This window comes from Hippopotamus amphibius, chromosome 12 (assembly GCF_030028045.1).
Source record: "Hippopotamus amphibius kiboko isolate mHipAmp2 chromosome 12, mHipAmp2.hap2, whole genome shotgun sequence".
Taxonomy (NCBI): domain Eukaryota; kingdom Metazoa; phylum Chordata; class Mammalia; order Artiodactyla; family Hippopotamidae; genus Hippopotamus; species Hippopotamus amphibius.
Genome location: NC_080197.1, coordinates 68,291,109 through 68,305,789, shown reverse-complemented (window position 1 = coordinate 68,305,789; position 14,681 = coordinate 68,291,109). Strand labels below are relative to the sequence as shown.

Here is a 14,681-nt window from a genome sequence, read left to right as displayed (position 1 = left end):
CACCCCTCATGTATTGCAGCAGAAAGCTGATTGGCACATACATGTGGGGAAATGACCAAGTGGAATAGAGGGAAAAGTGGTTGGCATTACCTCAGGGCTGGAATTATTGCCTATTCCTTCCATCCAATCATGGAACATTGGGTGCAGTATTCAGAAGGTCTTGCCTCAGTGTGGGGGAAATAATTGTCCCTAGACTAAATGCTGCAGTGGTCTCATTTTAAAAGCAAAACTTAAAATGATGAAGCTTTTTCCAAGTGATTTAACTGCATCCCAGAACAAAGTTCAAGAATACTTACAGGGATATCTAGCACACAAAAAAGGTACAATTTGCAATGTGTGGCATCAAATAAAAGATTAACAAGAGTTCAAAGAAGTAGGACCATTAATTATGATCCATAATGAGTAGAATAATTAACCAATCAAAACCAACCTGGAAAGACATTAAAATTGTTATCATAGCTATATTCAAGATGTTAAAAATGTTGAGACATGGAGAATATAAAAACATCCATATCAAACTTCTAGAGATGAAAACTATAATGACTGAGATGAAAAATACACTGAATGGGACTAACAGTAAATTTGATATTGCTGAAGATAAAGTTAGTAAACTTGTAGATACATTAAAAGAAACTGTCAAAAATGAAACACACAGAGAAAAAACAACTTATAAAAATGAAAATAACATCTGGGAACTATGGAACAACTTCAAGTGCCCTAATGTGTGTGTCATTGCAACCTCCAAAGGAGAAGAGAAGTGAGGGAGGGAAAATATTTGAAGAAATAATGACTGAACATTTTCTAAACTTAATGCATTTCAAAAAGCTCAAAACACCAAGAACAAGAAAAACAAGGGAAACCACCAACATGTATCATAACCAATTTAGACAAAACCAATGATAAAGAGCAAAACCTTAGAAGCAGCCAGAGATAAAAGACACAGTGCATATAGAGGTTTGAAGATAAGAATGGCAACAGATATTATATCAGAAACAATTCAAGCTAGAAGACAGTGGAACAATATCTTAATTTAAAGAGAAAAATGGCAACATAGATTCAATATACAGTGAAAATATCTTTCAAATATGAAGGCAATTTTTTTAGAAGGAAACAATGTAAATATTTTAATAAAAAGAATCCCACAGCATTTATTGTCATCTGGTAATAACATAAGGGTGAGCAAAACAATATGAATAAATGTTTTAGAACTACACTTCTAACAAAGGACATCGAAACATTTGTTGTATGTATTACCTTCTCAACAATTTCTCACTTCATTGATCATTTCTAGTTGGAGACACTTTGGAGCAGAGTAATGTTATCTCCTTTTAGCATGATCTGACCCAGTTGTTTTCTTGACTTTGTTTTAGAATGAATCTCTTATGCATCATCTAATATGAGGTTCATATACTCATCAAAACCAATGATACAGCCCTCTATCCGCATATTCACTTGCTCATAAAGCCATACCTGAATCTGAGATCTATTTTGAAAGTAACTGAAGATGTGATTGATGGGCTGCAGCATCACCTTCTCCACCTTCTGGCCCTGGCCCTGGTACGCCATGGTTGAAGCTCACAAAGACCACACTAACCCACACACTACCTCAAAAAGCAACTTCTAGAATCGAAGGCAAATTTTTAAGACTTGAAGAACCCAGCAGACCTGTACTATAAGAAATGTTAAAGGAAGTCCTTCAGGCAGGAGGAAAGTGACACCAGATGGAAATATGGATATACACAAAAGAATGAGGGCACTGGAAATGGAACATGTGAGGTATTTTTGTATTATCTAAACCTTTTAGAAAATAGTTGACTGTTTAAAGCAAAAATAATTAAAAAATGTATTGTAGGATCTATAACATATGTAGAAGTAAAATAATAATCAAACTGTTTAGACTCTTTACATATAATGAGATTATTGAGATATTTGGTGTAGGTTTAAGTCGATTATCTTGCCATTTGTTTTCAACTTGTCCCCTTTGTTTTCTTGCTCCCCTTTTCCTCTATTTTTTTTCTTCCTTTTGGACTACTTGACATTGATGCAAAAGATATAGGAAACAAATAAGGTGAGCCCTACAATTGCCCCAACCTCTTAGAGAGTTTTCAGGCCATGTGACAGAAAATGAAGCCCGGGCAGAACCTTGTGTCCTTCCTAACTGCTGCCAGTGCAAATAATGCCTCAGTTTGAGTGGCATACCACTGCATTTACTACAATGTCTTCAGAAAGTTACCTCTTTGAGTTTCAATTTTACCATCTAATACATATTACTCACATTCTGCGTTATTCTAAGATCTAATGAGTTACTGTATGCAATAGAGCTTAGAAAACTGTAAAACACCCATCATTACATTAATATGATGATGGTTTAAATTATATGACACACATTATTGTGATAAAAAAAGTTTCAGAATTGGCTGATCACTCCCAGGCATGACTAGTCAGTCTGTTTTTTTTTAGCTTTCATTGAATACTTTTTGTGAACATAACATAGCACCAAGGCTATAGAGAGAAAAGAAATTACAGTTATAGTGCCTAGCCTCAAAGAATTTACCATAATGTTACACAAATACACATAAAAAGAAATTTAATCAAAACATGAATAATATCATTGTACTTGAATCCTTACATACATTCTTTTTTTAATTTTTATTTTTACTGAAGTATAGTTGATTTACAATGTTGTGCCAATTTCTGCCATACAGCAAAGTGACTTTATACACATTCTTGGAGGGCTGGATACTTGGCTTGAGTAGTGTGATGGGAGCTGTGTGGACTTAACCATCACTGATTTCATAAAGTACTTGAATCTTAAGCTGTGTTTTGAAGATGTAGAAATATGCTACACTAAAGAGTTGAAGGCAGTGGGCCTACCAGAAAGAATGGATATAGAGGTGGACATGCACCAGTCCTCATGGCAGAGAAGAACAAGGTCTGAATTGGGACTGAAAAATCCTGGACTCTGTCCCTAATTACCAAGCAGGAGATTCTGGAGCCTCCTCATTGGCAAACCAGGCTCAAGGGAGCTCTAGCATTTTGTATAGCTCCAAAATTCCACGATTGAATCTTTTAAAAACGGTCATTTTGAAAGCATGCATATTTTCTTGGCTCAAGTAAGAGCCAAAGCTGTAGCATCTTAGGATATGACAACATTCAGGTGAGAGTGATGAGCTGGGGTACTGAGTCTGGAATCCACATGGAAGGAATTTAGGAGCCATGTAAAGATTGGGAGCAGGAAAATCATGTGACTGACCATTTATGATGTTTGAAAATCCTGGAAAACACCTAATAGGAAGCAACCATTCACTGATCCCGAGGTAGAGAGAGTCAAGACAAATTACAGCTGGGTGAGTGTCTTCTAAGGTTTGTTCTTCCTTCGCACTTAATGCTTCCAATCAACATTAGAACACGATTAACAGAAGACATCTTCTATTAATCTTCCCAGAAGACATCAGACTCACAAAATATAAATATCCAACCAGAAGTTTATTAAGGAATAATCACACATCTTAACTTCCCTTTGACCTTCACTCCACTGCACTTTCATTACTTTTCAACTTGGGGGCAGGAAAGAGGGGTGCAGCCAGACAAGAACATTTAAGGAACAATTAAGCAATTCCTATGTGTCTATATAGTTCAGTGATGCTACTGCAAGGGAATACAAAACCAGGCACCCGGCTCTGGGGAAAGAAAGAGACTTCTTCCAATCTCATTTGGCCCCTGGACGCTGCCGGAAGTAACGGTTGTAGGCGGCATTGTATCCGTAAACCATGGCGTAGCGTTCGCAAAGCCTGAAGTCATCACAAGCTTCCCGGTTGTACTCATATGCAGGCTTGCTACGTTCTCGGATTCTACAAAGTTAAAAATAAAAAAAGAGGCTCAAATTGAGAGGCATAAAGAAAGCAGAGAAATAAGAGAAAGGAAAAGCAAAAAAAGAATAAAATATCATAGAGATACAGATCAACTGGTTTGCAAGAAAGAAATAGAGACACAGATGTATAGAACAAACATATGGACATCAAGTGCAGAAGGGGGGGTTGGGGGGCTGGGATGGGATGAATTGGGAGATTGGGATTGCCATATATTCTTTACTAATAAGAAAAAAATATCAAATTGTGCACTTTAAATACATGCAGTTTACTGTATGTCAATTATATCTCAATAAAAGTTCTTAAAAAATATCATAGAGAGATCCCATTCATTCCCCAAATATGAAGAGATATTTGAAGAACAGGGAGGGAAGGTGTAACAGGGGGAATTTTGGTTTTTAAATGAACATAGGAATTTTCTTTCTGTCCTCTTTTTCTTCTTCCCTTCCTCTCCTTTCTGGGCCTTTCACAAAATAGTCTTCTAGAAATTCGGTTGTTTTCTGTACATTGTTTTTAAATTCTTTGATTTTGGAATATAATTATAAATAATATATATGAAGGAAAAAAATCTGTTTCTCATTCCATTTAGATCTGGGAAGCTACACTGGGAAAAATGACTTCCCCCATCAAGTTCTGTCACCTACCTCTCTTGGGCTTTTGCTCTCCATCTCTCTTGAGGGGATATAAAGGTATTAGCATTTCTCCTGTTAGTGAAGGGATCTTAAAACAGAAAATAAGTGCAGTTTTAGGGAAACAGTCATTGAAAACATTTCCATGAATATTCTCTGATACAAATATATTTGAAATCTCATTCATTCATGCATTTCATGTAACTAGAGATCTGCAAAAATTAAAGTGGGAGATAAAGCAGATTTCATAAACTGCCTGATCAAAAGAAATTAACAACTCACACAGGGGTTATTAGAGACTTGGCACATAGGTTATAGTAGTTTTTGCTTATTTTGCTTTTGAGCGATCATTTTGCCTTTCTCGATTTTGGTACTCCTACTCAGTGTGTTTTTTATTCCTGTGAAGAGAAATTCTCTCTGTCCTGAGGCCTTGTAAGGCATAATTTTAGAGTTCCAGTAAATGAACAGTTTAAACATCATAAAAATAATGAGCAAATTAAAGATGAGAGTGATATGTTACTTATTCCTGTACTCAGTCTTTATAAGTTGATATTTGATAGCATCCTACAGAATGCTGATGTCTGTGGTCTCCCAGCTGACTCGGCCTCCAATTTTGTACTGTGTCATTTGTCATTATTCCTTGTTTTCCATCTGTGTGGTTGATGTGGTATCAACTTAAAATTTCCAGATGAGACTTTATGGCTCCTAAGTATGTTGAAAGCATACTTGCCATCTTAACATGATTTCAAACTTCAAAAATTGCTCATTTGGTGATTTTTATAGTCATTGAATTTTTAAATTTACTTTAGTTTTCTAAAAAAGACCCTCTTTCCCTCCCTATAAATGTATGGATATTACCATTTTGTCTATTTAAGAATTGGGAGAGATTCTTCAATACATGAGATTTAAATGAGGAATTCAAATATTCACTTACAGATTTCATAGGATTCCAAGCTTTCATGAGATTCTGGAATTAAAAAAAAAGATCCATTTTATTGTTACCTTTTACACACCGCAGTAGTCTAAATATAGGGAAGGAAGAGGAGGGAAGAGTCAAAAAGATGGGAGGAATATATTTAGCAGTGTGGTTATTACAAATTTCAGGCATTTTAGGTTTTACGAGTTGTTTCTCTAGCTCTGTCCTTGCTGGGATATATCTACTCTAGTTTTTCCGATGTTGAAGAAGCTAGTAGCCGTGGTCTTTGGCTAAAATTTCTCAAAGGCTATGAAGTCTTTAGGCTTGAGAAATAAGACAAGTTAAGCACTGGACACAAGGCTCCAGAGAGCCTTCTTTGATTAATTTGGGATCTGTCTGAGAGCAGGATCAAGGAAGGGACGAAAAGGGTCTAGAAAACAGGCAAGTTTCTTCAGGCAGGCTGGGCAGATGGCTCAGCTGGGCTTTCCCAAGACAGGTTTCTAAGAGGTTCTGAAAGCCTCTTAAGAACCTGTGTTAGAATGACAGCCACAGAAACCACTGGCTTCAGCTGACATCTCACACTGGGCACAATGCCAGTTCAGAGAAAGAACTTAGATGATGCCGAAGCAATAGTTCTCTCCTTTGTACCACACTCCTGGGCACAGCAGGTAAAATTGGCAATAAGAAGCTCATGTTTGTAAGCAAGTGAATAGTCTTGAAAGTTAAAAAGGTGAAGAAACCAAATCCTCTGGTGCAGAAAACTGGTGAATAATTTCAAGGGTAAGAAGCAAAATACAGATGGTTATTAATAAAATTTAGCTCAAGAACACCTAAAATGTTCAGATAATTGAAGCATAAGACTGAATGATCGAAATAATTTTGCTTCAGATTTCCTTTCATTAGCTTTGAATATACACAGATATATTTAACAACACACAGAAACAAGGCAAAATTTGTCTTTTAACAATAGAAACTAGGAAATCAATTTTTCTCTGAGGTTGTTTAAATGTAAAACTTTATTTTTAAATTCATTCACCGAAGAAATATCGGAAGTTAGAGAGATGGTCTCGCTCTTAGAGAGGGCTACACATAACACTTCATGTGAAAACTGACTTTCTTAAAGGTGAGTGATTCAACCAATATCCTTAACCAATTGTTATCAAAGTCTAAATAAACATCCTTAAAAAATGAGAGCTTAGGGACTGGGAAGTTGATATCTTCTTTCTGAGACAGAAAAATTTCCAGGGGTAGAGAGACTTACCATAGAGAGAAGTTGCTTGCTAAGTTATATACAAGAGTCTGGATATTGAGGATATAAAAAAAGACTTGATAGAAGAGATCAGTGTCCAAAGGGCTTGGGAAATGTTAAGTTCATGGTCTTCTAAGATTATAATAGAGAAGAGGGGGAAGAAGAGGAGGAGGGAGAGGAAAAAATCCATGTGAACTGAAGTCAGAGGCAGAAAATAAAAAAACAGAAACAGCAGGAGAAAGTTCTCACCATAACATAGAGCTGCCACGGCCAAGGCAGCCAGGATGCACAGAAGGAGCAGGCTCTTCATGGTGTCTCCGGGTTGCTCTCACCGTCTCGTGCAGCAGCGGTGGGGAGAGAGGCTCCTACAGGCTGTTGGTGAAAGGCTGTGGAGTTTTTATAAGAATCAGAGCAGCTAAAAGGGGAGGAACCAGTGGGAGGGGGCCGGAGAAGGTGGGGACTGGTTGGCACGCAACTAGCACTGGGACTTTTCCCAAATATTCATTCCTTCCAGATATTATCTATGCTGGGTGAGCAATTATCCCTCACTCCTGGCCCCGACTGTGCTACGGCAGGATGCTGCCCTGGTACACAAGTTGTGGCCACCCTGCGTCTGGGTCAGACCTGGGCACAGGTCCATGGAGAAGGGAGTTGCCACAAACACGTGTTTGCCTTTCTAATTCCTTCTCTGGTCTGGCCTCCTGGCCCTGACTTTGGGTCTTTCAGGTTTGGGCCATAAACAGAGCCATAGTGTTCTGTTCGCTCTCCTGATGGATGGATGAGAGGTGCTAGGGGAGAAAGGACTTCACTTCCTGTGCTGGAACTAATTTAGAATTATTTTCCCAGAAGGGCTGAGCTACGAATCCTAACCAATCGGGTGTTTGCCTGATGATGTAGCCTGATGCATTTTTTCAAGTGCTCAGCAGGACAGAGATGGCCAGGGACACCCTGAGTTCTGTTTCCTCAATTGGCTCTGTAGCAACCTGCCCATCCAGTTTTATGAGTTGAGCCCACACCTGCGACCTGATGCTCTCTCAGGCTGGATATCACTCATCTAAAGTGCAGCAAGGATACAAGGGTACCCATCTCGCATTTTCTGAAGGCATTGTCTTGATAATGAACAAATTCAATATGCTTTTAGTGCGTGACTGATGAGCTGCAAGGTACCCGCCAGGTGATGCGGAGGACCTAGAGAGAAACAAGACAGTCCCTAAGGAGGTAAGGAAGAACTACTTACTATTCACTTTGCTCTTTAGCTGTCCCATATCCTTCAACATAGATTTTCACAAACACACACCTCCACTGCACCATCAGAACCAGCAGCACTGTTTCTTTTCTTATGGGAGGAAGATTGCAAGTTGGTGCCTCTGGTTATCTTGTAGACAGAGCTCTTTTATTTTTTAACCTCTTGGACTGTCAGAAAACCTTTTCTATCAGATGTCTCTGTTGCCTGGGTACCCGAGAGTCTTCTTGGCAGACGAATAGACTTGCGTCACAGAGCAGCAGATTGTAGAAGAGCTAAAGTTGCAGGACCTCTAGCTTGGGCTGGAACAGCAAAAGGGCTGGGATGGGGGTTGGTGTATACTTTTCAATAAAGATTTATTTCTAGGAGTGGTAATGAACAACTCGGCGGAGCGTCAAACCTCATTCTTTTTGTCTTATGGGGATGAACTTTCCCTCCCAACACCCACCTTGTGAAGAGATTTTTATAAATACTAAAGGATTTCCTGTTAAAGGAAAAATCTCAATTGTAATCTGAAGGACTACTGAATTTTGAGGGACCAATAAAGTTCAGGTTTCCCTCCAGATTTTTTCTTTTTTTTTCTTTGTTGTTGTTGTTGTTTTACTGTAGTATTAGTCCATGTCTCCACATTTATAGATATTTTCATATTAAGAGACATAGTCTTTGGAATAAAATCTTAAAAAAGACATCAGAAAGAAGACAATGCATAATCATCTTTGATAAATTCAACCATCACAACTTCTACTCACAAGACTGGGGATTATTTTCCTCTTTAAATCACAAATTTGCTCTCAGTGTTGGCTTCTGTTCCCTTTTTACAAGATAAATCATCCAGATCATTATATTTGTAAAAGCCAGTTTACTATATGGCATGGTTTGGGGGGAACAAGTTAACCATGGCTTGTTCATACAGCATTTTGTATGTACTCAACTAAATCACTAACCCTCAATCATTATGATTTGAAACAAGTTTTAATTCCAATGTTTCACCCTGAAAAGAGTAGGCTACTCACCTCCCACCCCACCCCATCCCGAATTAAAGAGGATTCTTTCTTCTCCAGCTGCAAACATGTGCTTTGTAATGTACACTAGCTCAATCTTTTTTCAGTCGATTCTATCAGTCCCCTCTACTCCCAAATGCAGATGACAACTGTGCTCTGTCAGCCATCTGACCTCACAATTGTTTATTTTACATTCTCTAAATCCAAATTTGAAAATCTTTCATTTCTGTTTCCAATTTAAACTTCATCTTTTTCACAAGTCATTTTAAACACTGCGTCCACTGGATTTCCTATATGTTTACCCATCTCTCTTTATCGTCTTGCATTTCGTAAGGCTAACAACAATTTCTGTTGGAAACTGTCAGAAGTCTCTCATCTTTCCTTTCCACTGTTTCCATCTATGCCTGAGTTCTCCTATGTTCAATCCCATTTATATATGGTTGGTAAAAATGATTAACATGCGTGAGAATTCAGAAATCTTTTTCTCTCCTCCTATATCACTTTGGGTCTCAAAGACAATTTTGTATTTGTCAACTCTAGCCGTGCATTCTTTTTTTTTTCTTTTGTTTTTTTTTTTCTTTCTTTTTTTAAAAGAACTTTTATTGAGATACAGTTATCAGACAATAAACTGCATATATTTAGAGTGTACTGTTTGGTATTTTTTTTCTTCTTAGTAACGTATATATGGCAATGCCAATCTCCCAATTCACTCCCCCACAACCCTCCCCACTTTCCCCACTTGGTGTCCATATGTTTGTTCTCTACATCTGTGTCTCTATTTCTGCCCAGCCATGCATTCTTATGAAAAAGAGGATTTGTATTGCAAAAGGCCAAGATTGGCTCATCAGGGAGAAGAGAGAGAGAAAAAATGGAGGTAGAAAAAAAGTGGAGGGAGAGAAATGAAAAAAGATTTGTAGACTTGGTTTGTTGGATGGGGGAGTTTTAGGTAGAGATTGAGTTGTAGAGAGAAAAGCTTTGAGGCAGCTGTAGGATGTGAGACGTTGAAAATAAGACTTGGGAATAGACAAGTCAGAATGGCTTTGGGTATGAATAATATTGTTTGAAATTGAGAGACTGAGGATTGCCAAAAAAATTTGAAATTGTTTTTTAATTAGGGTTGGCTGCTAGTTTGTGTTTTTAAAATTTGGATATCTTGTAAAGACTAGACCACATGAAGCTTTAACTTATCTTTGGATTTTAGATAATTATGAGAAATATTTATATAGATATTTCCCTCTCACTACTCAAGAGAAGTATTCTTTAGTGAAGAGAATATTTGAAGACATTCCCAGAAGTGACAACAAAGATATGAGAGAGAGAGTGATATGATTACAAGTGCTTTTTTTTTTTTTAGCTTGTACAGGAATTTCCTCATGCAAGGTGGGCAGTGTGGTATAATCGAGGCAACAGAGGCTATAGAGAAATACAAGCTCTCCTATTCCACCTGTCTCAGGAGGAAAAGACAAGCATGGCCACACCTTTCAGAGCCAGAAGTAGCCTCATGGTTTTAGTCATCTATCCATCCATCCATCTTATAAATTTATTGTTATAAATGTACAATTACTGTGTGCGAACACTAAGCTGGAAATATGGTGGAGAAAAATGCAGATATGGACCCTACTCTCATGAATAAAGTGTGTTCTTAGATCACAAATTTAATCAGTGGCCCTTCTTTTTTTTTTTTTTTTTGCATTTTTTTTTTTAATTTTTTTTTGGGGGTACACCAGGTTCAATCATCTGTTTTTATACACGCCCTTCTTGTATAGATATTTGTTTAGACAGCCAATTAGCCCTAGAGAAGACCAAGTGATATGCTTTCTCATTGGACTGACATTTTTATGGGCACTTAGGGTAACTTTGTTTGCAGAACATTGCAAAAACGCTGATAACAAGCTCAGAATTCAGGAAGAGAATGGAGGAGGGGAAGTTTGGCAGAGCTACCAGGAATTACTGTGGAGAGAAGCTTCTCAGAAAAGTATGTGCTGGAACATATACCCTTTTCTACAGTATTTCTGTGACTAAAGTAATGGTACAATAATAATGAAGTTAATATATATCCCCACCAATTCTATGTCTTCCACTCTCTGTCCTTTCTTATCATTTCTCTGACTCTTTTTCAGACTGCTAGGCATTTTGTCTTTTTGGGGAATTTTCCTGGCTCTGGTTAGATTTTTTTTCTGTTCCATGAGGTTCAGCTTTATTTACAGAATGTTGGTTTTATGAGTTCATATTATTATTTTACTGGCAGCATTAAAACCCTTACTCTTGCCAGTAAAGGAAAAAAGGCAGCAGCCCTGAGAATAAAAAACAGAAATCACTTTCTAGGACATCAAAAGGCGATGAATTGAGAAATAGCTAGCCAATTTCATGAGACAGTGCTGACCTCTTAGCTCTCTTCTTTTAAGGGAAGCCCCTTGAATGGGTTCTACACCTTGGATTTATGAATCTACGTAGCTACCCATGCATCAAATCTCTCAGTCTTTTTCTTAATTTGTCTTAGCTGAAGTAAGAGAAAAATCAATGTTTGTCAAACTTAAGTATGGCAAAGGCGAAGAAGCCTGGATGTTAAAGAAACCGAACTCTTGGTTGGGAACACCTGTAATTTTTCTATTCTTCCTGTATAGATGATGTCCTCTATCCTTTTCTTTTCCATTAAAGACTTCATTTTTAAAATATGATAGCAGATATCAAATAAAATTATACAGCTATCCACGTAATGTATCATACATCAAGTCTGTGCTACATCCTAAGTCCTATATAATCACTTTCATTCATTGTGTTCTTTACTTCTCATAATAACCCTACAAATCAAGTATAATTATTCACATGTTATATATGAGAAAATTAAGGCTTGAAGAGGTTACATATTTAATGCAAGGTCACACAGCAACTAAGTGGCAAAAATGGGATTCAAACATAGGGCTGTTTGATTTAGAAGAATATGATTTTGACCAATGATACACAGTATTCCCTAATGTTCTGATACCTACTTAAATAATTCTGTGATTGTGTCTACAGAGACCCTTGAGTTCCAAGTTTCAGAGCTAAAGATAAAATTATACTAAGATATACATATTTAACATAATTTATTCAATGTCCTTTAAAATATGACAATAGAAATTAAGGACTTGCATATTGCCACTTAATCCCAGATAGTTAAATGACTTATAAAATCAGAGAAAAGGATGCATTAGGTATTGGAACCCAAGTCTCTCATTTCTCCATCCAGCACTCTGCACACTAAATTCTGTCCAAACAAGCTCCAACTCAAATATGTTGCTTTCCAACACCTTTCAGCTCGCTTCAGGAATCACCAAGTCTCATCCCAGTCTACGAACACTCATGGTTGCTGACTGTCTTCTGGTTTGGTATAAGAATACAAGCTCCATGGTGTCTACAAAACCAATTTCTACAGATACTTAGACCCCAAGCAAAACTGGAAATCTGGGCTCACTTTACAAGATGCTCCTTCAACTCAAAGCAAAATAGAGAACAGGTTCTGTGTCTCCCATCTTGGCTAGAGATGAAGTTGGGAAAGGCTGACCGTTTACTCATCAGACTCTGGTTGCTCCTTCTGGGAGAGGTGTGAAGTTAAAGTCTGGGGAATTTCTCCCATGGTACTATGGCCTTACCTGGAAGGGAAGAGGCCCTTTTAGATCTATTCTCTTGCCATCCCACATTCTGCCACATCCTTGCATTCACCTTTCATTATTCTAACTCACCAACATAAAAATCCTTCCTACATTCAGGATATTTACAACTGCAACAAATAGAGCCAAGTAACTTGTAGGAACTGAAGGAGATATTGGTGACTGGCAGAAACAGGAGGCTTGAAGGTAGGATTGGTAAAATGGGATAGGAGAAAGATGAAATGGTGTCTGTATGAGTAAGACAGAAGCAGAGCTAAAGTGTGTTAAACATTTGTAAAGATGTGAAGGGAAGGGAGAGGATGATAGCTTTGTTCACCAAATCACAGTACATGAGAACTTGAAAGCACAGCTTTAAGTTACAAAAAGTAGTTTTAGAGAAGATAGAACAATAGCTTTAAGCAACAGCGGATGATTCAAGAGAAATTTAAGTAAGCATAATAACGATATCATTCATTATTAAGAGAAGTTAAAAATAATTAGCCACTTTTAAAGTTGACATTAGAAATGAAAACATGTTCCTCTTTGAAATCCCTCAATTAGAGGTAAATATCTGGATGGACCTTGTGTTGAATCTAAAGATATTTCATTTAAGTGGAAATTTAAATTATGCTTAAAATGATTTGAGTAGAAGAAAGTCTGGTACCTGAATAACTCAAACCTATCAAACTCCTTCTGTACTCCAGCCTGTATCTTTTTCACCTCCTCTTTGATTGTTTCCTCAAACAAAACAAACACAAAATTGGAAGGAGTGACAGTCCCCTGTCTTTATTCCATCTTGGTTTTCCCTCCATACTTTTGATAGTTCCTCAGACGATCATCTTATAAGCTAGACTGAATTCTGAAGAAAGGTCCTGTAGAAGGTAAATAACTCTTCCAGCTGAGGGATGTGATTTTTGGAAACTACCTAAGTGTCTATCAACAGACGACTGGGTAAAGAAAATGTGGTATCTATATGCAATGGAATGTTATTGTCTGACATTCGACAAGTTACTTAAGTTCCTGAGCCTCACATTTTTCAGTGACACAGTTAGGGATTATAAAACTTGACTCACAGGACTGTTGGATGGATTAAAGAAGACAACACATGTAGAGCGCCTCCATTAGTGACTGGCATTTAATGCCATGGAGTACACACACACACACACATACACACACACACACGATGTTATTTCCAAAAAGATTGGTTTAACTCTGTTGGCTTAGTATTATTTTGGTTCCCCCTCAATAGACAAGGAATAGGTTGTTAAGAATGACCAAAGCAGAAGAGAGAAGACAGAAAGTGGGAATGATTGAATCAGTAAGGTCTCTTCCAATGGGAGCTAAATTGGAAGCTGAAAGGGCCCAATTTAGTTCTGACACTGGCACGCAATGCCTGTATGACTTTTGAACAAATCATTTAATTCTCTTTCTAAACATGAGTTTGAATAGACTGCTATAATTGTGTGCTTCTAGATTATTTCATCCTTGGAATAAATAAATAAGATAGAGAAATAATTATATAATCCAAGGTTTGAAGGAACACTGTGTTCTTAATGCTATTTTGCAAGTGGCTCTTCCAGGGCTGACTGGTGTTTGGGTGTCCACCCTGGGCTTGAAAATCACTAGCAAGATGCCTCTCAAAAATTTCACTCAAATCACTGCCCCCTAGTTGGCCCTGTCTGCTGTCATTTCCCAGTGTTGTCAAATAACTTCATTCACTCAAGGACATTGATATACTTTGAAATCCTTGGGACAAAAAAAAAAAAGCAATCTTTTTAGCCAGGGTTTGGTCAGTAGAGAAAAATCTCATGGCAGAGATTTGAAACTCTGCAGTTCCTCTCCTCTGTTTCATCATCTCGTCACTGCAAACCCTGCAAATAGGATGAAATTCAGAAAAAGTTGAAAGAGAACAGAAAGGAAAAATTTCCAGGTTAACAGGGAGAGTATCGTGCAGAACATGTCTGCTGATCAAGGTAAGAAGCGAATAGGAGATTGTTCATAAGAGACTGTTTCTACATCTGTTGAATACGAGATTGTTTCCACATCTGACTTCTCCCTGATAGACTTGTGATGGAAAATTCTGCAGTGGAATGTGGGTTGGGATGACCTGCGGAAATGTAATTCAGCCTGCCCGCTGCCGTTCAC

The 14,681-nt window shown here is 37.7% G+C and overlaps 1 protein-coding gene and 1 pseudogene across 1 annotated transcript; both read right to left on the bottom strand.

Annotated features, from left to right (window-relative positions):
* Window positions 1–1,287: 1,287 nt before the first annotated feature.
* Window positions 1,288–1,566, bottom strand: LOC130833592 (small nuclear ribonucleoprotein E-like; annotated as a pseudogene).
* Window positions 1,567–3,469: 1,903 nt separating this feature from the next.
* On the bottom strand, window positions 3,470–7,378 carry MGP (matrix Gla protein). Its single transcript, XM_057702275.1, has 4 exons — window positions 6,913–7,378; window positions 5,433–5,465; window positions 4,514–4,589; window positions 3,470–3,851 (listed from the first exon to the last, which is right to left on the bottom strand). The coding sequence occupies exons 1-4, from the start codon at window positions 6,971–6,973 to the stop codon at window positions 3,710–3,712; spliced, it is 312 nt and encodes a 103-aa protein (XP_057558258.1). The 5' UTR covers window positions 6,974–7,378; the 3' UTR covers window positions 3,470–3,709.
* Between the last annotated feature and the right edge of the window lie 7,303 nt (window positions 7,379–14,681).